This window comes from Eurytemora carolleeae, unplaced genomic scaffold, assembly GCF_000591075.1.
Source record: "Eurytemora carolleeae unplaced genomic scaffold, Eaff_2.0 scaffold1606, whole genome shotgun sequence".
Lineage (NCBI taxonomy): Eukaryota > Metazoa > Arthropoda > Copepoda > Calanoida > Temoridae > Eurytemora > Eurytemora carolleeae.
In genome coordinates this window covers 20,672-47,156 of record NW_019397494.1, presented here as the reverse complement: position 1 = coordinate 47,156, position 26,485 = coordinate 20,672, and the positions used below count along the sequence as shown (strand labels likewise).

Below are 26,485 nucleotides of genomic sequence, written 5' to 3'. Positions count from 1 at the left end.
GTGAGACACGTGAGACACGTGAGACACGTGAGACACGTGAGACACGTGAGACACGTGAGACACGTGAGACACGTGAGACACGTGAGACAGGTGAGGTAGATGAGGTAGATGAGGTAGATGAGGTAGATGAGGTAGATGAGGTAGATGAGGTAGATGAGGTAGATGAGGTAGATGACGATAGATGACAATAGATGAGATACATGAGATACATGAGATACATGAGATGCATGAGATACATGAGATACATGAGATACACGAGATACACGAGATACACGAGATACACGAGATACACGAGATACACGAGATACATGAGTACATGAGATAGGTGAGGTAGATGAGGTAGATGAGATAAATTGAACTCTCTCCTATTAAACACAACGCGTCGTACCAGCTCTCCAATTAAAGATATCTTCTTAAGTATTGTTTTGAATGAAATGCTGATGACGTCATTATTATTACTATTATTAGATCCGTGGTTAATGGCGGATACCTCAGTTCCTTTATGGGATATGTTACCTCTAGTCACCAGGTTAATATTCTATATCTATACTTTGCTTGTCTTTTTGTCTGTTTTGTTTGTTTGTTTGTACCCAACAAACGTCTAAAGGGGTGAACTGATCGGTCCCATGTTTTGTTTGTTACCTCACATAACCCCAGAGAAGGTTTATGGATGATTAAAATTTCAAAAATTAGCATCCAACAAATTTGGTTTTCATCACTTTTAAAGGACACAAAATTTTTTTTATAAAATCTGCGAACTTTTTTGTTTTTTTTTACAGTGTATGCAAAGAGAAAATGTTAAATTAAAAAAGAAGATAGCCTAATACATTAGATTTAATGAGAGGCGATTTATTGATTGATTTATCAGAAGAAAATTAATCATTATTTTTAAGTAACTATGGTAAATTGAATTGATTTTATTTGCCCCTGGTAAAACATGTATTTAAAAATTGAAATTATTATTCTGTATTTGAGACAAATAATATTTTGTTAATTTTTAATTAATGATTAATTTATAAGAGAGCATTTATCTGAAGAGGACCACGCCCATATTCTACAGAAGATGGTGGCAGGAAATATTGCATCAAGGGAGGTCATCATTGATAGCTTAGACAGGTAGAAGAGGACATTTTGGTCTAATTGGGGACACTTTTGGACCAATCGGGGACATTTTCAGTAAATTTGGTAACATATTTAGACACGCATTAGTACATTTTGGACAAGTTCGGGACACTGTTGGAAAAGTTGGGGACATTTTGGACTAATTGGAGATATTTCGGACACGTTGGTGACACTTTCGGACAAGCTGGGGACACTTAGGACAAATTGAGGTCATTTTTGACAAGTTAAAGACATTTTTGACAAGACAAAGACATTTTTGACAAGTTAGAAACATTTTAGAGAAGGTATAAAGACATTTTTGACAATTCACGGACTTTTAGTAAAGTTTAGGGACACTTATGGACAATTTGAAGACATATTGGACTAGTTTGAGACACTTTCGACAAGTTGCGGACATTTTGGACAAATTCGAAACACTTCAGCACAAGCCATTTTTGGACAGGCTGAGGACAAGTTTGGAAAAGTTGGGTATTTTTTCTGATAAGTTTTTGGAAAATTTTAGACAGATTTCCGTTTGGGACAGCTTTATACAGAGTGGGTACATAGTGACAACAAATTCGTCTTTTGCAAAGCAATATTATTAATTTGTTGACAAAATGTTATGTTTTCTAGGAATGATTACAACCACGTAACGGCAACCTACTTCCTGTTGGCAGAACGGAAGTTACGCTCCCAACGTCAAGATACGGCACGACGCGCTAGAACACAGAAGCGAGCTGTGCAGGCTGGTCAGAGCAAGAAAAATGAGGTACAGCTCTTAAATTTTGGTTTGGTTATAAAAGGAATAATCTATAATTAACAAAAGGCTGACTGTTATTTTACTTGACTTTCAGTTTAAAATTTAATGGAGCTTCTTGCAGATCTCATCTCGTATATCCCTCGTATGTATAATTATAATAGAATATGATAAACCCTACTGAAAGATTTTATGAACTTCAACATTTTACATTCCGGGTTTTTCGAACAATTTTCCTTGCAAAACATCTCTTTCAACTGTTTTGTATTTTTTGCAAAATTGAAAACTCTTTCAGTAACTTGTAACATTCTCTTAGCTTTCCTATAAAGCTGTACAAATTATTTATGAATACTAGTGTGCTAAAATAATTCTCAATGTTCTTTATGTTCAGGGTTCTCCTTCAGCAACTGTAGAATCCTTACTTTCCCCTCAAGAGAACAAGAAGTCTAACAATTCTGGTATATCAGCCCCTCGTCTTGGATATAGGTAATATTCTGGTATATCAGCCCCTCATCTTGGATATAGGTAATATTCTGGTATATCAGCCCCTCGTCTGGGATATAGGTAATATTCTGGTATATCAGCCCCTCGTCTTGGATATAGGTAATATTCTGGTATATCAGCCCCTCGTCTGGGATATAGGTAATATTCTGGTATATCAGCCCCTCGTCTTGGATATAGGTAATATTCTGGTATATCTGCCCTCGTCTTGGATTAAGGTAATATTCTGGTATATCAGCCCCTCATCTTGGAAATAGGTAATATTCTGGTATATCAGCCCCTCGTCTTGGATATAGTTAATATTCTGGTATATCAGCCCCTCGTCTTGGATATAGTTAATATTTTGTTATTTCAGCCCATTGTCTTGGATATAATGTAATATTCTGGTATATCAGCCCATCGTCTTAAATATTGGTAATATTCTGGTATATCAGCCCCTCGTCTTGGATATAGTTAATATTCTGGTTTATCAGCCCCTCGTCTTGGATATAATGTAATATTCTGGTATATCAGCCCCTCGTCTTGGATATATTTAATTCCCTTTAATTCTGGTATATCAGCCCCTTTGTATAGTTAATGTTTATTCAATATTCATTGTTTTCTGATTTCATCCCTTTCTATATTATCGTTTTATGTTATTAATATTATTTAAACTTATTTTCTCTCATCATCCTTTAATCCATATTTCTAGAACCACTTGTATGTTGTATAAAGGATTATCTGATTTATATAAGGTCTAAGCATCCTTAAACATTCTCACAAACTTTAGAATATGCTTAACATTTCTTTCATATTCTACACTATAGAGTCAGGGGTTAAAAATAAGATAAAAAATAAATCAGTGTGGTGGTTTGTGTTGTTTATACTGTGGCGTATTTGGACTGATGTAGCTTTCTTTAATTTTCAGTGCAATAAAAATGGAGTGAGAATGACAATAATAATGATAATATTATTTAAGGCCCCGGGTTCGTCAGTGCAGTATAGTAGAGGAGGAAGAGGACGAAGATGACCAGGAAGATGTTCTTCAGGTAGTACTTCGTCAAGATGTTATTAAAAACTGGCTTGGGAACCCAGCATGGCCCAGGGGAATCATATTTTGTCCCACCGTTTACCTGCCCCCTGTCGTAAATTACGATTTTAGCTATTTTTCCCGTTAAAAGTGGACCCAATCTACTTAGAATCTCAAAACCAAGATAAGAAAATTCCCGTGGGCCGCGGGTCTTCCGAGTTCCCCGATCAAAATTTTAGGCAAATTAGTCCAGGGGTTTCTGATTTATGAGCGTACAAACAAACAAACATACAGAGATTACAACTTTATATATTAAGATACAGTGAGAACCAAAAAACAGTGGTATTCGTCTTTTTATTCATTAATGTCGTTTGGGATTTTGTCGTAAGCAACTGATTTATTGCCTTGAATAATTTTAGAAATATTTATCAATTGCACCAGTTGCAAAATCCTTAATCTAGTTTTTAAAAGTAACAGGAAAACCGACAGTTCTCTGGCTCATACTGTAGTGTACACTGTACATACAAATATAAAACAAAACCTGATGAAAAACTGAAAGCACATGTTTATCTTAATTTTTAATCCATGTATGGCTCATAAATGGATTGAATAAAAAGATAAAAATGTGTTTTTTAATTTCAAGAATTTAAGATTTTAATGGTAATTAATAAATCTCTAATTTCAGGGTGGAATGCCGATCAAAGGATTATCCCGACACAGTTCGACCTCCAGCCTCGCGGATAAATCCTCCCCCAGCCTCCATCTAGACCTCACCCTTGCATTTGCTGCGCAACGACTTGAAGAATCTGCCAATATACCAACCCCAGCTCCTTTCCCACAATCTAGTCAAATAGGTAAATATTGGCAATATTTTTTGCGCTCCTTGGGATTTCTAAATAGTATAATGACAGAATAAACATGGTTTTTTACTATTAAAAACATTTTCCTTTCTATACAAGGCAGATAAAGAAATTTTTTATATACAAATTTGTGAAACAATGGACTATAATGATTTATTGTTTTAATTTCGGGATATGTTCTGAAATAGAAATGAACCGGCTGGGTGTAAAAAATTCTTCCTAAAACATCAAGTAATCACTATGAAAGTGAATTATAACTAATCAAACATCAACCGGAATGTTTTTAGTTTTTTTCAAGTTTAACCCTTAAATTATTTTATTTTGTTTAAAAATCCGTATAATAAAAGGGGTGGGGGAATGATTTTTTTTAACAAAAAATATACCTCACGCATCCCCTCTATGTTTGCATGTAGAGATATGCATTCAGTAGTTTCGTTCTTGGGTCTTTTTTGCTGAGATTTTCCTTCAGAGTCTGAATTCGGAATTGTGTAAAGAAAATTTAAAAATTAACTTTCTGAATAAACATTTTCTTTTTATTCACTAAATCAAATTTTGACCCTGACAGAGGAAATATGAAAAAAACGACCCCCAAAAATTATGCTTAAACGAACTGTTAGAACAATCGTTTTTTCATTTTTTATAGGATAAAGATATTTGGAAATTTCAAAGTTTTTATAATTTCTTTTAACGAACCAAAACGAATAACTACACTTTTTACAGGAACTGGTTTGAGCCGGCAAAACTCGCTGCGCCGGTCTGGAGAGAATACCAGCGGTAGTTCGCCAGGTAGATCTACACCAGGTACCAAGTACAAAACTGTTAAAACAAGGATTATTTAAATGTGCTCATTTTTTTCTAAAGATCAAGTGGTAAAAAGCCCAGAAAAATCTTCTTGGGCTTCGAATATTGTAGTTTTGTACAGTGTACACTGAGACAAACAAACTTGTGATTTATCATGATAATCCATTGAATGATTATTTGGTCAAATGATTTAAGTGTTTGACTTAATGATCAGTTGATTTGTTCCTTGTTTGATTGGTTGATTAATGGTTCGATTAACTGCTTAATGTTGACATAATGGATCCTTGATTAATTGTTTGATTACTTTATAGATTCATTGATTTTTGATATGTTTGTTAAGATATATAATATAAATAAATAAATAATATTGTGTTATGGTAAAGATTTATGGATTAATTGATTGATTTATTAATTATTAAATACCTAGGTTCTCCCGTGTCTCCGACGAACTCAACTACCAGTCCTGCGAGGAATTTTAACAATTTTTTATTCATTTCACCGAAAAATTATTAGTTATGATTTAGAAAAATCATTTACAAATCATTACCTTCGATGTATTACTATACCTGTCGCTTAAATTTTTTGCAAGGATATCGACTGATATATATATATATATTTATATATAATCAAAGCGTAATTTTTTAAAATCAAAAATTTGATTCCAAGCTTCAATACTGGAGATATTATTCTACTTTGTCAGACGACTAAAATCAAGCGACTGAGCGCAATATGAACGATTTCAGTATTTAAAAGCTTTGACCTTCCTAATTGTATAAACTGCTCCCAGGTTTAAACTTTCATCTAGCTCTGGTAGAAAGCTTACCAACGTCAGGTAATATTATTATTTTCTATTTGAATCACAAGAATCTTCGATCAATATTGTTAGAATTTTCCCCTGTTCTAACATAAACATAATAATTTTCTTCTTCACTTTAGATTAAATGCTTAAGTCCCTTCCTCCCCTCCCCCCCCCCCCACTCTTTCAGATTAAATTTTGTTTACGTCTTAAAATTTTTCAATTTTTATCAAAGGAAGCAAAACAAATTACAAATTTAATGTTGATAATTTTTTCTTTGTGCATCATTTAGATTTAAAAAATTTCAGATCGACGCCACAATTGGCGGTGCCGATACTAAACCAGATCCACGAGGAGAGCGAGGATGGCGGCGGTTCACCCGCTGATATTTCGGATAAACCAAGATTTACCGCCGTAAGTTCGCGACCCATCGATGTCCCTAAAAGTACGCCCGGTGTTCCCTTCGGCGCCCCATCTGGGGCTGCGGTTCTGCGGCGATTAGAGCAACGGCGCCGTCTTCATAAATCACGGACTGCGTCCTGTTCCAGTTCAGATGCAAGCGACGACGATTCCGAAAATAGGTAAAAGAAAAACAACATATCAGAAAGATGTTACGTTTAAGAATAAGATAAAGGATATTAAATAACGAGTTTTTTTTGAAAAATTAATACTTAATATTGCAAAGGAAAAAACGAGGCGGTCGCGGTGGTCTTCCTGGTCTTCGAGATAGCAACGATAGCGATAACCCGGACCAAGGAGAGGGAGGCAGTGCAGGGGTGAGTTGATTAGTCTTACGCTGTACAGTATACTGTATACTGTACACTGTCTGATCAGTGGGATATCATTAGTCTGTACGCTGTACAGTATAGTGTATACTGTACACTGTCTGATCAGTGGGATATCATTAGTCTGTACGCTGTACAGTATAGTGTATACTGTACACTGTCTGATCAGTGGGATATCATTAGTCTGTACGCTGTACAGTATAGTGTATACTGTACACTGTCTGATCAGTGGGATATCATTAGTCTGTNGATTTGTTAAGAGGGGGGTTTCAAGAAACTTAACAACTGTGTGTAGAAATTAATTTTTTGAGGGTTTCTCCACAAAATCTGATTTTATATCGGGAGGACATAAATTTTTACAATAAAACAAAGGCTATTCACATTGATCGTAACGATTCTTTAGGAGCTGGTAGTTTATAAGCTCTTTCGAGTCTTTCACTATTTTTTTTAATAACACTAAAGTTAAATGGAGTCACCGGCTATGTAAGGTAGTTGAACTGAGTATGCAGTGTTGTGGAAAACTCCTTTCGGATTCATTTGAGACATATTAAACTTTTTAAAGATCTGTAAATCCTGAGTTTGAGTGCAAATTTGACGTTTTCAGAATTAGTTTTTTAAATTATTAAATAACGACAACGAAAAATAAAGTAAAAATTATACAGTAATCTAATTGGATGGTTAACATATTTCTCAAAAGAAATTTGTCAATAAATCAAAGCTAAAAGCGATTATTTCAATTTCATTTTTTTATTGATTTTCTTATCTTCTCTGAATTTACTCGCCGATTTCTTTAAAGTCTTCAAATGTCGTCTTTTCAATAATAATTCTAGAAAATCTGCGAAAATCTTTGTAAATAATGAGAAACCAGAATAATGAGAAAATAGAAACTAATAATTAAACAAGATTACTTATTTTCGATGATAAGATTAATTTTTATTTTCTCAACATGTTCCTATACATGAAGTCTGTAGTTTATTTTTTTTTACAATTTAGGTCGTCGTCAGGATTTACAGATTTTTAAAAAGTTTAATAGGTCTCAAATGAATTCGAAAGGAGTTTTCCACAACACTGCATACTCAGTTCAAATACCTTGATATCCGGTCACTCCCTTTAAATCATTGTTTTTCATGTTAAATCTGACACAGTTTATGAAACGAAACTTGAAAACGGAAGTAGAATATTGAAAGATTTAAAATTTTGTGTTTGTCAATGTCTTTATTTTTTCAATATGTTTTGTTTTATATATGTACTGTATACTACAGTAAGAACCATATGAGCTGTAGAATGAGTGTATGTTTTCCTTTTACTTTTAAAAACTAAATTAAGAATTTTGCAACTGGTTCTATTGATAAATATTTCTACTATGACGGAATTAATCAGTTGCTTACGACATAATCCCAAACGACATAAATGAATAAAAAGACGAATTCCATTGTTTTTGGTTCTCACTGTATCTTAATATATAAAGTTGTAATCACTGTATATAAAGTTGTAATCTCTGTATGTTTGTTTGTTTGTACGCTCATAAATCAGAAACCCCTGAACTAATTTGCCTAAAATTTTGATCGGGGAACTCGGAAGACCAACGGGAATGTTCTTATCTTGGTTTTGAGACTCTAAGTTGAGGGGGTCCACTTTTAACGGAAAAAATAGCTAAAATCGTAAATCTTCATATTCATTTTTATGAAATGATTTTAGATTTTCTTCATCGGTTTCTATTTGTCAGGGCGGAAACTTTCCTAATGGTTCTGGTGGCGGAAGCCTGGGTGGAGGCGGAGGCAGCTCTGGCGGAGATGGGTGTAGTGGAGAGAGTGGGGGCGGATCCCTGGGCGGAGCTCGACATTATAGAATGCAGAGGAGTTCCGCCAGGGTTCGCCAGAGTTCAAGTCTGAACAGAATAAGGCGAGCTTTTTAAATGTTATTTTTAAAATATATTTTTATAAAACTTATGATCGATATCTTAAATATTTTTATTTGGAATAATTTTAGTGAGCTTCACGAGGCCGATTTTTCTTGTGAAAACCAAGAAACTGACACGCCCTCTGGGACTGCCACTCCCTCCGGAGCAGCCACGCCCTCCGGGACCGAAATAACCCCGGGGCAGCGACGGCTGGAGCAGCGTCGACAGTTTACGCCGCAGCTCTCTTCCGAAAGTGAGAGCGACCCAACACCTATTCCGGTACAAAGTTTTTAAATGAGAAATCGAATATTTTTTATCTATACTTATTTGCATTTCAAAGATATTTTATTGACATATTTTTGCGTACATTGGCTGTGTACTGTTTTATGTACTAAAAGTGTACTAATTATGTTCTCTATATGCGTAATTCTCAGTAATCTATGCACATACTTTTTATGTACTTTATGTGTACGAGGTGTATCTATTTAAGTATGCGAATGTACTGTATGACCTCTTCTTGCACTGTATAATGTACTGTATGACCTGTAGGTTGACCGGGCTGGGCCTGGTGATCTGGAGAAGGTTGAAGAGGAACAGACTGACACCGGAACTAACGGACCAACAAGCCTACAGGAACCAATATAAACCTTCAACAGAACTTGTAAATAATGAATATACATATTTTCTTCACTTGACGTTAGATTTTTTAAAATAGTGCTGCAATCGATTTAAAAATAGTTAATTTTCCTGAAATGTGTCTAAGGGGTCTAAGGGGCGAGATTTGTTAAGAAATAAACTGCAATTGATTCTGAGAGAAACACTGAAAAATTGTTCTTCAATTACCAAGGGTCCCTTTAAATTTATTTATTTAATAAAACCGTAACAATTTTTTCTCACAAAATAGGGAATCAAAGATTTAAAAAAAGGATGGTCTGGTGGAGGAGGTAATAAAAATGTCCCCCCACCCCCTCCTTGATTGATTGTATAATTAAGTTTATATGGTGGTAGGGTGAGGATGAAGAAGGTCGTCCTCCACAAGCTAACTGTGACCTCTTGACCCGGTACCTTGAGTCCTTGGGTACACGATCCATACGATCCAGAGACGACAGGTTTCATATTAAATAATAAAGGGACTGTTGACGGTATCTTCTTAGTAACGTTCAAGTAACAAGTGTTTTAAACTATTGGCTTTAGCGCAATTTTAGCCTATTTTATTTGCTTTTTCTTTCTTCTCCTTGTTGAAGTTTTCTTGTTTATTTTCATATAAAGAAATGTATAGATATGTAGAATGATTATCATAATTAAAAACTGAAGGTTTGATTACTATCTTGATATAGTTACCTAAAAATCACGTGGGCAGTACGATTTTTTGTGTGAAGAAATAGCGAAATTTTCAATTATCTATTTCACATGAATACTGAAAAGACTTATTTGATCATAAACATTTTCTAAAACAATTATCGGACAACTTTGGTTGGTTAAAATGGAAAATCGATAAACTAAGAAATTCTTTCAATCGGCTCTTTAATTTTCAATCGAATCGGAAGTATCGATCAATGCCATTTATACCTTTATTTAAGTTTTTTTTAATATTGTACAATTTGTTATTTACGTTTAATGAATTAATAATCCTACCTCATGGTTTCCAAAAATCAATTTGGAAAGCGTTCAGAAGGGCAATGTGCTTCATTACTTCCTAACATCAGCAACAACCATAAACAGAATTCACAAATGTAGACTGTAGGAAAATGTAATTTTTTATTTAAAATTTTTATTTTTTATATTAGTTTGAATTCCAGTGATAGCGAGTATACTGGAGGAGAAGACTCTGGAGAACTAAGAGAGGGAGGACGGAGAAGATCGAAGGTGAAATAGGAAATATTATTCTTAATGAAATGGTTAAAGGTGATTCGCGGGTGACGGATTTGGTGGTTTGTTGGAGGATTTGCAAGGGGTTGGATTTTTGGTTTGATGGATTTTTAGTTTTTAGTTTTGCAGGTACATGCAAATAAGGGGTTAGAGAATTTGTGGGTTATGGATGGAGAAAGATTTGTGTGTGGGTGGAAATGTGACGAAAATGGGGGATTTTCAATAAGTAGCTTGTTGTTTTTACCTTATTTCAAAACAAATTTTTAAATATGTTCAGGTGAATTTGCGTCAGCTGGAGGAGAGACTGAACATGATCCAGGAAGAATGCAATTACAGGAATAGTGATGAAAGTGATGATGAGAGGAGTGCAACTATTGATGAACCAAGTGACAGGTTCTTAAAGGGACTGTACACTTAATTTCAAGCGAACGTAAATGTTTAACTAATCACAACGGGACCCATTCAACCTTTGTGTGCTTTTAGAATTTAGAGTTATCGCCCTTTTTCTATCAAAAGATTGATTATTTTCAATTGTGGAAACTTAAAGTGACTTGCGGATTTGTACTTCTAGAAAGAAAGAAGATTCTTGTTAGAATACAACACTTTCCCAGCCATAAAAACCCCACTAACTTTTGAATTGTTGCTTTAATAAGGTTTAAACGGTGCTGTTGTGAATTCAACATGTTACTTTATAAGTGCTGAGTAAAGGTTACGTGTACAGTCCGTTCAATAATTTATATTTTGAACTCACTTTGGATTGGAATTTTAAAATTATACAGGGTCACAAAGAATTAAGCTTTAAACAGACAACTGTGCGTAATTAATGAAGTTTTTTTACATTATAATTATATTTACTTAAAGCTTTTTTTTTCTTTTTTTATCAACATCTTAATCAAATCACTTTAACTTACGGCTGTATACAATTCAACCTTCAGATCGGAAGGCTTTTTTACATTATAATTATATTTACTTAAAGCTTTTTTTTCTTTTTTTTCAACATCTTAATCAAATCACTTTAACTTAAGGCTGTATACAATTCAACCTTCAGATCGTTTTAGAACGCCATTAATGGCTCATTTTTTTCGTTAACTCTACAGTTGTGAGTCAAGACTCGTGCGTGAGCCGAATTGTGGCGCTTTGATGTTCATCAAATTCTGACCAGTAAACTTAATGTTATAAAAGAATTTATGTTAAACTCCTCGTAACGAGAGAATGAGTTTACTTCATATAATCGGTTTAGATCTATTAAAAAGATCTAAAATACGTTACAATATTTTATTCTATATAATAAAGCTTTTCGCTCTCATATACATATTTATATATATGTTAGCTATAGCTGGTCATAACGACTGGACCAAATAGGCTGAAATTGTTTAGGGAACCCCTGGGGGTATCAAAGGCTAAAAAAATCGTTTTTTTCCGAAAATTTGTTTTCAAGTGTATCTGAAATTCCCCGGGCAACGCCGGGCACTTAAGCTAGTCAACTTATAAATCTTAAACATTTTTATTTAATAGGAACGAAGATGTGGAGGCCATAGACAATGATGATAATGACAACCAGGACAATAATAACTGCTTCCAGGACAACAACAGCTACCAGGACAACACAACCAGCTTCCAGGACCACACCACCAGCTTCCAGGACCACACTACCAGCCACCAGGACCACACTACCAGCCACCAGGACAACCAGGGATACAACGGGTACAAGGAGAAGTATTACGACATACTGGACAATTTTGATTCTGTATTTTTACGGATTGAAGATCTTCTCAACTCAGATAAGAAGAATTGCGGCAGGAGCAGGAGTGAAGGTAGTTTTCACTTTTAATATATCTAATATACACTATACAGGGTTACCCACAAAAGATGATAATTCAGAGACGAATGTACAAAATTATATTAATTATATTAATTTTTTATCATTAAATAACCCATTTAAAGACTAAAATCGAGGAAGAAAACTTAATTTAACCTTAAAATTGTCAAATTTTAAGAGGTTTTGGTCGTCTTTATAGCCTCGTTCTTTGTGGGTAAACCTGTTCTTTATAAAAGATTATTGTTCTGTCGAAATGACCGAAGATTAGTTCAGAATTACTTCTAGATATTTCCTTGAAAGGAAGTGAACATCAGATATGAAATTTCGATGGGACGAAGCAATTTTTAATTTTATAGACGAAGCCAAATTTTCTTTGACAATTTTTGACGCTTTTCATATAAGATTTTAATTTGTTGTCAATGATTACTTAAAATTGTTCTTTATCCATAAAAATTGAAAAAAGTTTGATTCATGAAATGTCTGAAAATGTACAATTGTACATTTATTTTAAATAATTAAATAAAGAAATATGGTCAGTTTTTCTTCAACCCAGGTTGGGCGTATTCTGATACTGATGAAACACCTCGTATCAAGGATTTGATCCTCTACCCCCTGGACCAAATCAAGGTTGGGTTAAAGGAGGTTGAGGTTAACAGAGATGTATCCTTTACAACCTCACGAGGACGGCCTAGATCTGCTCCTCCGAGGCCCGGAGGAAAAACATTGCACAGGGCACATAGGTAGGGATCAATCTCACTAGCTTGGGATAGGTAGGGATCAATCTCACTAGCAGGGGATAGGTAGGGATTAATCTCACTAGCAGGGGATAGGTAGGGATTAATCTCACTAGCAGGGGATAGGTAGGGATCAATCTCACTAGCAGGGGATATGTAGGGATTAATCTCACTAGCAGGGGATAGGTAGGTATCAATCTCACTAGCAGGAGATATGTAGGGATTAATCTCACTAGCAGGAGATAGGTAGGGATTAATCACACTAGCAGGGGATAGGTAGGGATCAATCTCACTAGCAGGGGATAGGTAGGGATTAATCACACTAGCAGGGGATAGGCACTGGTAGGGTTTAATCTAAGTGTAGGAATAGCTTTCTAGTCTTTGTTTTACTAGCAGGGGATAGGTAGGGATTAATCTCACTAGCAGGGGATAGGTAGGGATTAATCACACTAGCAGGGGATAGGCACTGGTAGGGTTTAATCTAAGTGTAGGAATAGCTTTCTAGTCTTTGTTTTACTAGCAGGAGATAGGTAGGGATTAATCTCACTAGCAGGGGATAGGTAGAGATTAATCTCACTAGCAGGGGATAGGTAGGGATCAATCACACTAGCAGGGGATAGGTAGGGATTTATCACACTAGCAGGGGATATGTAGGGATTAATCTCACTAGCAGGGGATAGGTAGGGATTAATCTCACTAGCAGGGGATAGGTAGGGATTAATCACACTAGCAGGGGATAGGCACTGGTAGGGTTTAATCTAAGTGTAGGAATAGCTTTCTAGTCTTTGTTTTACTAGGATACGATTTCAATTAAACTTTTTAATCTTTCCGGCACCCGAAATCTTACAAAACTTTTTTTTAACCCTGAGAAAACGAATTAGCTGATATTATTGGAAACTTCAGTTCTATTTTTTATCATTTTTTTACTCCAAAATATTATGCATGATTTTCCTTCATTATTTTTTGTTAATTTTTTGATCAAATTTCGGCTTTAAGAATCTTGGTCCCCTGAGATAGTGAGGATGTTGCTCTTGATTTAAAATGTATGTATTTGCAGTTGTGGATCCCTGATGGTACGGAATAGGAAAGTTCCCGGATTCTGGAATATTCTGCAGCATGAGGTGAAACCTCTTCAAAACATCGGTAAGTTACATCGATCCATAGAAACACGGAAGTTACTTGTGGAGAAACTCTGACATCTTATGATAATCGATTATTTCATCGAGTTTAAGAATTCCATTATTACATTTTTATCCTCATAAGATTATTATTATATCATATTTGTGAGGTTCCATGGGCACATACCCAAGAAATTATATTAAAAAATAATTCTGGTTAAATCCGACTATTTTAAGTTGGAACAGTTCACATTATGAAAGGTTGCAAATAAGTTTTATGCTCTTGTTCTGACTAACGCTTTTTTTATTTTTCTAATGTTAAAAAAACATTTTAAAAGTAAAAATTGGTGTGATTGTTTCCTTAATTTAGTTAAGTTTAGTTTGTTTACCAATTCCTAATGATTTTGCTTGTTTGTCAAGTTATTGAGATACAGCATGTTAAATGTGCCCTGAGTTTTTTTAGATGGGGAGAAGGTATTGTATTGGGTTGTCTTAATCTACTGAACAATATCGTGTCTGTATTTATAGAAGAAATCATTTTCTGGATATTAGATCCTAAAACTTCCAAAAAGAGGAGATAAAATCAGGTTATCGAGTAAGAATTAGTTCGACATGAACTGATGAAGATCTTTGTCTTTTATTCATGAAGCAAGATTTACTGGTTTGTTTTCATTGCTATGGAGTGCTAAGACTCCATTAAAAATGTGACACTAATATTTCAATGATAAGTTTTTATACTTTTTTTGGTTTTGATTGTGGTTTCACTTCCTCATCTCGAACTATGTGAGATATGGTGACTCAGACTACTATACAAGTATGCAGAGATTTGCAAAATCTCACCGAACTTGGTTTGAATGAAAATGAACTGAAAAAAAATTAATAAAGTAGGCAGTCGGGCAGTATGCTTTAAGACTCGGCAGTTTGATGGAAGTGTCTAATGAAAGGCTAAAAGCATCGTCCATATTTTTGGGAATGGTCAGAAAATGTTAATTTCCACTCTTCTGTCAGGACTATGTAAAAGAAAAAGGTGAGTTTGCCCTGTGCATGTTGTCAGTACAAAATAATTAAGTTAATATCTGTACTTAAAAGATCAATACAAGGAGTGTGTAAGAATGAATATTCTTCAACTAGTGTAAGAATTTCCATTCTTTAATGCTTGGAGCGTGTAATAATTTCCATTCTTACACGGTCTGAGCGTTAAAGAATGAAAATTCTGCACCTTCAGTGTAATAATAAGCATTCTTAAGCGCAAGGAAGCGAGCAATATTAAAATTGTTCCTCCTGAACCGTGTAATAATGGGAATTCTTACATGATAGCTTTACTACTATGGAACCGAACAGATATGATATAATAGCTTTTCCTATTATCGAATTGTTAATCAGGCAGTGCCATCTTTGCATAGAGGACGTCACTAGACATTTCGCTAACAGTCCCTTTAATAGAGATAATTTGACATTTCGCTTACTGTTCCTTTAATAGAGATAACTTGACATTTCGCTGACAGTCCCTTTAATAGAGATAACTTGACATTTCGCTTATAGTCCCTTAAAAAGAGATAACTTGACATTTCGCTTACAGTCCCTTTAATAGAGATAACTTGACATTTCGCTAACAGTCCCTTTAATAGAGATAACTTGACATTTCGCTTAAGTCTCTAATTGAGATCAATTCCAATACTATTTTACTTTTTTAGATAATTGTAAATTTACCATGAAAGAGATGAGTTTAGCTTATTTTTCTCTTGAAGTAATTTTACTGATTTCTTGATTATTCCAAATCCTTATTTTGCCAGAAGTTCCATCAGCTCTTTTCTACCGCTAAAAACGTATTCACAACTCAAGCTACTTTCTTACATCTGTATACTAACATTTTATGGACTCCCATACAAGTTCCCTTTGAACCATAACTATTAATTATAAAGGATTAAAATTCACGGAGAAGAGACTTTTTTCCAAATCAAACCAAAATTCCAATTTGTTGCCCATCACTACTGATTTAAATCTATTTACAATAACCTCGGCATATTTCACCTGAGGTGATTGGTTGCAAATTTTCAGTGTTTAAATGTTGTTGCATTTCTAATGCATGCTTTAATATTAATATAATTTTTGGGCCAGATTTTCCTAGGTGAGATTCCTAGATGAATACCAACAGCAGCATATAAAAGTTTTTTTTGTCAAAGTGCATTTAAAAAAATGTATCTTAGGATCAAGCGGAAATGAACTGACCCTGACCTTATCAAGCGTAGCAGCCCCTCTCTCCCTCATCCAACTACAGGTAGTTAACTGCACATTGTAGATGCACTGTAAACTGTTCATGTAAACACTGTACATGAGCTGTACACTGTACTGTATACATGACGGCATAACGTCATTGTACTGCAGGGATGTTTATTTGTTTTGATAGTTGAGATTCATATTTTTGTGCCCCCCCCCCCCTTTCAACCATTAAAAACAGGCGTTTTTTAACAGGGTTAAGAAGTTTAACGAGAAAATATTTGGATTTTAGTTGTAAAATGGAGAGTTTTTGTGAACTATCAAGGTCAATAACCAGGTCCCCCCTGACAGTTTTTTTGAAATTCTTAATTTTTTTTAGTCATGAATGAATGTGAACACTGCACAGTATCAGATTAGCTTTTTATAGGGGGAAACATGACATTGCTATTTAGGGAAAAAATATTAAATTTTTCCTTTAAAAAGTTTTGCTTATTTTCCTGTGTGAACCAAGACTAGTAGATTAAAAAATGAATTCCTTATTTTTCCTTTTTCCTTTCCTCGTCCCTTTTCTGAAAAATGAAAAATATACACTCCTGATGAACTGACATAGATTTTCGAGTTATTTTAGTGAATTGTACATTTCTAGAAGAATTTCATAAGAAACCTTTCAATCTCCTCTGAAATCCAACTTTTTAGCACATACATCCCCTTTTCTTACCAATTTCACATTTTTATCTAAATGAATCTTGTAACAACAGAATATTGAAATTATCAAAAAATGCTCGGAAATTTATATTATTTTGATCGTTTCTATTCTGTTGGAGAATTAATTTTTCCGATTTATTTTAGGCTGGAGCTTCGAAGTGTTGCAATCTTTGCTAGATCCAGTCTTCCACCCCTCCACCATATTCTTAAACATGTAGTTTTTTTTTTTATTTCAAACCGATATTTTTCATTTAAGGTTCAAAAGTATTTTTAACCAGTGATAATTTTTAAGTATTCATAAAACACTCATTTTGAACCCTAGATGCTGAAAATAAACACGGGTATTTATTTTTCCTACACCTCCCCCTTTACTTTCTCTCCACAACCAGAACCCCCTCCCCCTCATAAATTTTCACTATCTTATCAGAGTTAGTTTTTTTTACTAGAACCCTAAACTTCCATTGTGTTTACTGTTTATATTGCAAATCAAAAAATTTAGTGAAATTTTTTATTTATTTTTTTTTTTTTGGGGGGGGGGGGGTTATTTAGAAAACATATTACCCTGGCCAAACTTTTCCCGTCAAATATTTTTTTTTGGGGGGGAGGGGGGGTAATTTAGAAAACATATTACCCTGGCCAAACTTTCAAATATTTTTGTTTATGTTCTTAATTCAGAATTTTCACATAGTCTGATTTTTTCCAATTTTTTGTGAATTCAATATATACTTTTAAAAAAATCACTATTTTTTCAAACTTTCAACAAAATAAGGATATTGACGACATTTCGAGATAAAAAAATATTTTTTAACTCATGCATAGTGCACATTAATTGGAAACTATAAACTTAGAATTCTCATATTCATTGGACATTCAGCCTGTTTATCATTATTATTTTTGCCTAGTTACCTTGTCAGAATTGTAAAAATCAAGTTTAAACAATAACTCATGTTTAATAATCTTTCATATTTGGGATTTTAGATAAAAATAATACTATACGTAGAGCTTAGAATAGACATGATAAATGGCCAAAGTGATCAGAGTTGTGGATCAATTTCTTTTTGTATTGATCAACATTTCTGATCTTTTATATTATAATTTTTTAGAATTAAGGAGTGTCGAACAAACATTTTCTATGTTTTTAAATAATGTTGGATTAAATGTTGGATTAAAACATGGAATATTCCATATTCAATTTAAGAACAAGATTTTTACAGAGTTTGAAATTTATGAATAACGAAAAGTAGTTGAACTATCTGGTTCAACTAACTCTCTCATACTCATAAATTACGACCACAAGATTTAATTTTTCTTTAGAATCTGCGTTTTTAGCGTATAATTTTGGTTGCCCGGTTTTTTTTGGTTAACCCATCATTTTTGTTGACAAAAGTCAAAACCCTTCAATCTCTAGATTATTTTTAAAATGTTAGTTTTTCGGGATTATTTTTTATGGAACCCGATGTGGACCTTAGTTTTTTAAAAGAGGTTTTTTCTGTTATTTTTGTTGTAATTCCTTTGTTCTCCAGACTCCTGGCATTATATGTTGAAATATTTATATGTAAATGATAAAAATCCACCTCAATTGACTTAAATATCATATTTGGCAGAATTTTTCATAGAACATTTTTATTGACCAATATTTGAATTTAATCTGTTTTAATATTTATAGCACACAATTACATGTCTTTAATATGAAACTTGTAATTTGTAAAAATATCCTTAAAAAGTCGTAAGTTTTTATTTAGCAAAATCCACTTATTTAAATTACATACATGTGTTTTTGAATTTATCCCAAGGTTTAAAGAAACAAATAACAAGAAGAGCAAATGCTTTTGCAAAAAATTTAAACATTCTAGGATTTTTTAAGGATATTAATTTGTAGATTTTAATGTCGTTATACATACATAAAGATATATTATATTTCATCCTGTGAAAATTGTAATACCCCTCCCCCATTTTCCCAGGCTCCTTCCAATCTGGTCTCATATCAATCATGTTTATTAGATCAAAACGAAACTGTTCTAGCCAAAAATAGATATTTAACCTTCTGTTCACAAATCTCCCTGTCCCTGGTTCAATATCCTAATCCCCGTCACTGACCCCTCTCTGTTATTTTCAGATTGATCTAGTCAAAAATGTCGCCATTTTGTTAAAGTTTGCGCCAATTTGCGCATTAAGCCGCTTTTTCTTCTCTGAAAGCGGACATTTTCCTCTGCTGCTAACAAACTTATACAACTACTGAAATGGATCCTGGACTAGATTTTGCCTCCCTGCTAGGGATTGCAGAACATGTATCGAAGGTAAGAAAGAGAAGGCCGCCCCTTTTACAAGAAAGAGACTGTTAATGCGGCCTGAAACGTCTGTGACGTCGCATCCTTTGTGTGAACCCTGCATCTCTGTATCCGCTGTTGGCCTGAGTTCTCCAATAGGGGGGGGGGGCTTCAGGTCTAAACTCCTATAGTTTGTTTGTATCCGCTTAGAACTCCAGGTATTGATGGTTGACTTATTGTCATCGCTTATGTTATTAAAACAGTACAGTTCAGAATATCTGCTGCTGCTGAAGTTTTACGAATCCAACAATAGGGCTAATCCAGAGAAATCCCACCACAAAGAGTAAGAAAGGGGGGTTAGAAAAGTTGCACCCGGAGACCCAATTAGTTCTAGGAAGGGATCCGGGAGTTGGGAATGTAGTAAAAAAAAATCTATTGATCATTAGATGCAATAAGAGACGAAAAAATATTGCAACAATTCAATTCATTTTGATTTAATTTCAATGTGTTTGTTTGGGTACCACAGCGTTTTAAGTAAGCCGAAGCTTGTCGAGTCCCTCATTTTTTTTAAATAGAGATACAACCTAGAGAAAATTAGTAAGCTAAAAACTTGATAAAAAACTGTTTGAAAATTGAAACCGGTTAAAAACTAAAGCGTTAAGCGGTAAAACACGATTTTTGTCTATACACTTAAAAGTGGTCTTATTTTCCACCCTGCCTTAAAGAATTCTTAGCCTTGTTTACAATCTTTGTTATTATTTTTATAAAACTGTTCCTATCTAGGGGAAGGCAGGGAAGGAGGTGCAGCTGATGAAGACCAAGTTTGCTGGACCGAAGAAGGAGAAGAGGGAGAAGGGGAAGCTGAATGATAATGTGAGAAAGTTCCTTGAGAAGAAGGATGAGGAGGAGAGGAGGATGAAGAAGGAGAAGAAGGAGCAGCTCAAGAACCTCCAGGAATTGAGAACAGATTCAGCTAGAAAGTAACCTTTTTTACTCGTATTAAAAATATCAATTTATCTTATTGTACATAGCTATAATTCAAGAATTGCCGCTCCCCCCCCCCCCTCAATACTATGGGGAGAACAAAACTTGAAATAGACCGTCTTTAGGAAAGGTTTTTTTCTCACTTTTTGAGTCTTATCCAAAATTAATTTTCACGTACTTCCAAAAAATAATTTTTATCTCTAATTCTGCAAATTAAACCCTAAAAAATACCTAACTTCTGCGGGGAAAGGAAAATATATATCCCTGTTCAAATGTCGAAAACATATCACCTTTTTATTATCGCAACCCACTGAAAACCTTTATTTTTAAGACGTGTGAAATATGATTTACACAACTATCCTTGAAATTTACTAATAATGATCTGAAATTGATTTTTCAAATGATTTATTTGATTTTAAGTCAGACAGTTAAGCCACATATAAAAAAATTTAAGGTTTTTTCATTTTTTATTATTTAAACTTCTAAGAGTCTTCTCCCAACTAAAATCTTTAATTCAGAACCTTCAGAATTCTAGCAATAATCCAATTAGAAAAAACTGGAACATGGCTAATCTAGATTTTGATTCTTTAACTGATTAAATACATTTTTAGTAAGATCGCGAAGCATCTGAAAGTAACGAAGTCTGCAAATAAAGCTGTGCTCAGGGATATTACACATTAAATTTAATATTTAATTCAATATTTAATTTAATATTTAATTCAATATTTGATTCAATATTTAATTCAATATTTAATTCAATATTTAATTCAATATTTAATTCAATATTTAATTTAATATTTAATTCAATATTTAATTCAATATTTAATTCAATATTTAATTCAACATTTAATTCAACATTTAATTCAATATTTAATTCAATATTTAATTCAATATTTAATTCAATATTTAAGTCAATATTTAATTCAATATTTAATTCAATATTTAATTCAATATTTAATTGCTTGCTTTATTTTAAATATTTATTAAAGGGTCTAAGCGTAATTTTTAGTGATCTTTCATGCAAAGATTGCAATGCTCGATTAGTAACGGTACACAAAAAAAAACATTTTTTCTGATCATTAACGTGGAAGAAATTGTAGTTTTTCTAGGTTTAAAACTGTTTCATTCTGATAATGCCTTTTGTATTCCCGCAGTAGAAATGCGCAAGTCACTTTTGTAGGGAACCCACAAAAGAAAATAATTAGTTTTCAAAATTATAAGCATTAATATCTAATTTGATGAATATCAGACAGAGCTTCTCATGGTAACGTTGTGAATGGGGAGTAACTTGGAAATACACTTATAGTCCCTTTGGTTTTGTTTGTTAAATAAAATAATTTATTTGCTTCGAGTTTAAAATCCATACTATAACAAGTCTGCACTTTTGTTGCATATTTAAGTGTTAATATCTAATTAGTGATGCCATAAATAAGAAAGATACTGCTGTTACTATGACAGGAAGGAAGCAGTGTGACGAAGATGATTATGGGTAAGACACAAAAGTTCCTTTGATTTTAAACCCCTTTTTCTTCTTTTTCTGATATTACAAACTTTATTTTATGTAAGTTTCGATTTAATGCTCAAAAATAACTTCCTAAAAAATCCTAATTTTGTTTGTTTTTTCCTCAGTATACAAATTTTGCACAGTTAAATAAAGGCAAACTTTTAGAGAAGACATTAGTTAAAAACCTCAAAGGTTTAGGTTTGGGTCTGGTGTATCGAATAAGCTGTATCCCATGTTTAGGTTTGAGTCTGGTGTATCGAATAAGCTGTATGAGAAGCTGATGGGAAAGTACGAATCGTGTCCAGATGATCCTATGGATAAATTCAGCAAGGGATGTTCAATTTAAAAATTAATCATTTATAGAAATCAATTTGTTCTTGAGCATTGAGCAATGAATGGAATTTCCAACCCATCGTAAGGCCTTTTTGCTGCGTATTGATATGTATTTACTTTTATCGGAAATTCCTTTACGAATTGAACCTGAATCCTTCAGTCCAAACCTAAATCCCACGTGGATATAAGTTCCGCTAAGGAGAGAGTTAAAATGGCGCTCAGACAGGAGACTGAGGATGTTCAAATCCGGTAATATATATAAGTTTGAGAAGCCAGCGTTGCCTAGGATATTCATCGTTAGTCCCGCTGTTTACCAGCGCTTGGTCGAAAATTACTCAACTTAGATTCTCAAAACCAAGCTAAGAACATTCCCGTGGTCCTACCTTGTTTCCCAATCAAAATCTGAGGAAAATCGGTCCAGGGTTTCCTGAGTTATGAAACAGACAAACAGAGATTACAACTTTATATATATAGATAAATTAGAAGTCTGTTTGTTTGTTTATATGTTCGATCATAACTTAGAAAAATTACAAAAAACTGTTTAATTTGTTATTTTCAAATTCTATAAAGTATTTATTAACCAGGTTTGAAAAATTAAAAAAGTTAAGAATAAATAGTTATTTATAATATATTTTTAATCTTAATATTTAGAACAAGAAAAAGAAAGCATGGTGGGAGCAGTATTGGTGCTGAAGAATCTGGAATCAGTTATAAACGGAATAAAGAGGAGAAGATTGAGGATAAAGGAAGAGAGGAGAAGGGGAAGGACGGGAAATTAAAAAAGAAGGATAAACTAGAAGCGATCAAAAGAAGAAAAGAAAATTATAAGAATGCACCTAAACCTATGGATTTTCAGGTAGAAAAATAGGTCTTATTGTTCTCTAATTTAATAGTTAAAGGTAGGCGTAATTTCCAGTGTGTGTAAAGTTTACCGTACCGAAGGTGTGTACTGTAGTGTAGGTATATACAGTACATACGAATCTCGAGATTTGTACAGTCTAGGAGAGTACATTTGTTTATTGTTTATTGTTTACTTAAAAATAAGTTTAATATGCATGTAGTATATTATTTATATATTTAAGTCAACACTATAAGCCAAATTTGTATGCAAAGGATATAACTTGATTAAAGTTTACAATCAATTTAGTCGTTATTCAAGCTTAATTATAATTGAAAACATTGTTCTGCAATTTCCTTGACTGTAATCATGTTGTGTGTCTGTACCAAAAGAGTGTGTGTAAAGTTTACCGTACTGGTCTGCAAAGCAGTGCGACTGGCTTTCTCATGCCAGACCAGCGCCATTTCCTTTTCCTTTATTCCTATTCCCTGGTCAATCCTTTTTTAGATAAGAATTCACTTAACATCTTTGTATGATCAAGAATGTTTTTAACTTAAAAAATGAACTCTTAAATTGTGGTTTTGACTTTTAAAGTGACTTGCGGATTTCCTCTTCACATCGTTGAGCAGAAAAATTTTAAGGGTATCTTTCAGACAGACAACTCTTTCTTCTAGACTGAGGATCACTTGTAATTGCATCTCCAGTCCCTTTAATTGATAATATATTTTGTTTTATAATTGACTCTCTCTATGTAAATGTAAATCCAACGGCAATCTTTATATTTACCCCTGTTTTCTTAATTAAAACTACTAAACCAATACATGTGTTAGACCTACAGTATGATTAATAAAGTATTTTTTTAATATCCAAAATTTACAAATAAGGTTTTTTTTATAATTTTTGGAATTTCGAAATTAAAAACATTGATTCAGGCGCTGTAAGAAATGTTAAATATTGTTGCAGTCTGATTTTTTTTGCAGGCACTGTTAGAAATGGCAAACACCGTGAAGGACAAGCCTGTAATGATCCCTAAGCTGAAGAAGGAAATCAAAAAAGAAGCTGAAATCGGAGACAGACCAATGACCAAGTAATGACCAATACAAACTCTTATTTTATGGGCCTTTCATGGAGTTTGAAAGAGGTCTTTGCACGAATTATAATTCAGGCATTATCTTTTCTTCGTCTGATGTTTATGAAAAGATTTTGTTTTGGGGGGTAAATCATAAGGTCGAAGCTTGAACGTATGTGAAGCAATCATCAAAAGTTTTAATTACATATTGGAAACTAATTTTAAGCTTTCAAGTAGTTTATCTGTAAAAAAATGACGTCAGGCTCGTATTTCTGCGTTTCATTGGCCGAGGGCCAATTTTTACCTTGGTTTGTTGATGGCAGTGGCACGCTTGATTACACGTCATTTTTAACATCAGGCCACCGCCCTCCCTTTAACAAGAGACGTCACTCACATCTATGTATTTGTTCAGAAAACAGAAAGAAGAATGGATAAAGGAGAACGAAAGAATGCTCAGACGTGAAGGAAAACTCCCACCAAAGGTTTTAAACTTCTAAAAAAATAATAATTTAGAATTTTTACAAAAGTTTTTGTTTTCAGGAATCTGCTGCCGCGTCTTATTCAAACAACAACAAACAATATTCGAAAGACTACAGAACAAAATCTGAGGATAGGCAAAAATCCGAGGAAAAAACTACATTGAAACCGCCAGTGAAAATCCGCAAACCTGAACCGGGACCTGAGCTCCATGTGGCGGTTAGAAAATCCCTGCCGCCGCCACGGCGGGAATCGCCGGCGGAACAACGAAGACCGGAGAATGGCCGACCGTATGATTCAAAGAAAAACGACGAGAAAGCCAAAATGCAAGAGGAATATAAACGGCTTCAGGTATATTATCATCTTAATGTTTATTTATACAAATATTGTTTAAATTATATTTCTTTCTCAAATGTTAAAGAAACCATAGACGTGATTTTATGTGATAAACTTTTTTTCCGAAGTATTTTCGTTTTATGCGTGACACGGATTTATGCACTTTTCCACATAGAAATCCGATCTACAACATCCTCTTAATTGTTATTCAGAGTAAAGGGTTAAAGGTTACTATTGTGAATCTGACCTGCCACTCTGTAAAAGAAGGGTCACTTGAAATTACGTCTACAGCACCCTTTAAGTCGGATTAGTTAAGCTTTTAGTCTAATTCTTGAATGTTTATTCACTTGATAATTTACTTTATTTGCAATATATACTAAATAATGTTTTTTTCTATAGATTTTAAATTTAAACAACTTTCTAAGGAAAAATGTAAAGAAATGGAGGAAAGAATGCGACTGCAGGAAGAACACAAGTAAGTACATGTAGTTCATGAGGAGGGAGGGGGCGGGGGGGGGGAGATCTATATTTTAAAAGATTTTTCTAATGGAATTATGGCTGTCTTGATGCTCAGTAAACTTTGTCTTGGTATTTTTTATATCATTGAGGAGATTATTTCGTTGGTAATAAAGTAGAATTCCAAGTTTCGAGGTCAGAATTAATAAATAGCTAGAAGAAACAAGTTTAATGGGTAGAGATAGTAAACATACTTCTCTAGTGCAGGGGTCCATATAGTTCCATCTAATACGATCCCAAATGTTGATTGATTAATATTAGGGGCAGAAATAAACCATGTTGTTATTGTAAACAATTGGAAGCATAATGTCAAGTTGTAGAAAAAATTCCATACTGCAGAATGTGAACTGCAAGGGAGTGTTTATTTTTCTGTATATCATAATTTGCATCCTATATTAATTACTGATATTTACATCTTTTAGCACCCCAAATTAAGTTACAAATCTTAACTTTTTTCTTGTGCTTTCAGGAAGTTGCAGGAAAAGGTTCGAGAAATGGAAGAAAAACTGGCGAAATCTTCATCTTCGTCCAAATCTGATTCTAGGTTGGTTGAAGTCTTAAATTCAAGTAAAGGGAATGTTGTCGTAAAGTACCTAATTTACAACGGTACCCTTGAAACCTGTGGAGAAGAACATCGTTTTAAGTTTTTAATTAGGATAATGTTTCTGAATCAAGAAATGCGAAACACATGACAAAAAACATCTTTAAAAACAAAAACATCCAAAATCATGACAAATGCATAAACAAACATTTCATAAAATTACCTATTTTAATCACTATAATTTCAGTACAGTTTTTGGACTTATATTTTCTCAGTATCTCGAAGGTTCTAGATCATATTTTTGATATCGCTTTTTCTCATGTACAGTGTACTCAGTGCAATTTTCTTGTTCTAGGTCTTCCTCTAGTAAGCCGGAGAAAAGGCACGGGGACCGGAAACGAGATGTTCACGAGGTCAAAGCGCGCGAGTTTCCGGGAGAAAAACGGAAGAAGGAAAAGGTTAGGAGGAAAACTAGCTTTTTATATATATACATAGAAAAGATGTCTTCAGCACATTATTTTTATTTTTTTGTGTATCAACATTATGTTTCATGCTGTACAATCTTCAGGATATTATATATTTTTTAAGTCATCATTGTTAAAACATCCTTCTTAAATGCAAGGTTAAAACACGGGGAGGGGGGGGGGG

The 26,485-nt window shown here is 33.7% G+C and overlaps 2 protein-coding genes across 2 annotated transcripts in view; both read left to right on the top strand.

The window, feature by feature from the left end:
* The window catches only part of LOC111714580 (SNF-related serine/threonine-protein kinase), a 25,128-nt gene extending 7,942 nt beyond the window's left edge, over positions 1–17,186 (top strand). Inside the window, exons 10-31 of the mRNA XM_023489719.1 lie at positions 469–529; positions 1,021–1,116; positions 1,735–1,870; positions 2,250–2,344; positions 3,318–3,387; positions 4,054–4,222; positions 4,949–5,014; positions 5,457–5,499; positions 5,817–5,861; positions 6,134–6,406; positions 6,511–6,601; positions 8,337–8,512; positions 8,600–8,789; positions 9,060–9,143; positions 9,519–9,619; positions 10,298–10,376; positions 10,657–10,772; positions 11,895–12,193; positions 12,752–12,938; positions 13,990–14,075; positions 16,258–16,328; positions 17,117–17,186. Coding sequence (XP_023345487.1) covers positions 469–529; positions 1,021–1,116; positions 1,735–1,870; positions 2,250–2,344; positions 3,318–3,387; positions 4,054–4,222; positions 4,949–5,014; positions 5,457–5,499; positions 5,817–5,861; positions 6,134–6,406; positions 6,511–6,601; positions 8,337–8,512; positions 8,600–8,789; positions 9,060–9,143; positions 9,519–9,619; positions 10,298–10,376; positions 10,657–10,772; positions 11,895–12,193; positions 12,752–12,938; positions 13,990–14,075; positions 16,258–16,328; positions 17,117–17,149 — 2,567 coding nt within the window. The 3' untranslated portion in view covers positions 17,150–17,186. The remainder of the gene's footprint in view (positions 1–468; positions 530–1,020; positions 1,117–1,734; positions 1,871–2,249; positions 2,345–3,317; positions 3,388–4,053; positions 4,223–4,948; positions 5,015–5,456; positions 5,500–5,816; positions 5,862–6,133; positions 6,407–6,510; positions 6,602–8,336; positions 8,513–8,599; positions 8,790–9,059; positions 9,144–9,518; positions 9,620–10,297; positions 10,377–10,656; positions 10,773–11,894; positions 12,194–12,751; positions 12,939–13,989; positions 14,076–16,257; positions 16,329–17,116) is intronic.
* Positions 17,187–17,229: 43 nt separating this feature from the next.
* The window catches only part of LOC111714581 (protein SPT2 homolog), a gene marked incomplete in the record, with an annotated part of 12,813 nt that continues 3,557 nt past the window's right edge, over positions 17,230–26,485 (top strand). The window contains 14 exon segments of the mRNA XM_023489720.1: positions 17,230–17,313; positions 18,852–19,269; positions 20,023–20,219; positions 20,835–20,888; positions 21,641–21,712; positions 21,968–22,058; positions 22,221–22,309; positions 22,712–22,916; positions 23,879–23,985; positions 24,380–24,449; positions 24,508–24,795; positions 25,206–25,255; positions 25,766–25,840; positions 26,193–26,295. Coding sequence (XP_023345488.1) covers positions 19,213–19,269; positions 20,023–20,219; positions 20,835–20,888; positions 21,641–21,712; positions 21,968–22,058; positions 22,221–22,309; positions 22,712–22,916; positions 23,879–23,985; positions 24,380–24,449; positions 24,508–24,795; positions 25,206–25,255; positions 25,766–25,840; positions 26,193–26,295 — 1,458 coding nt within the window.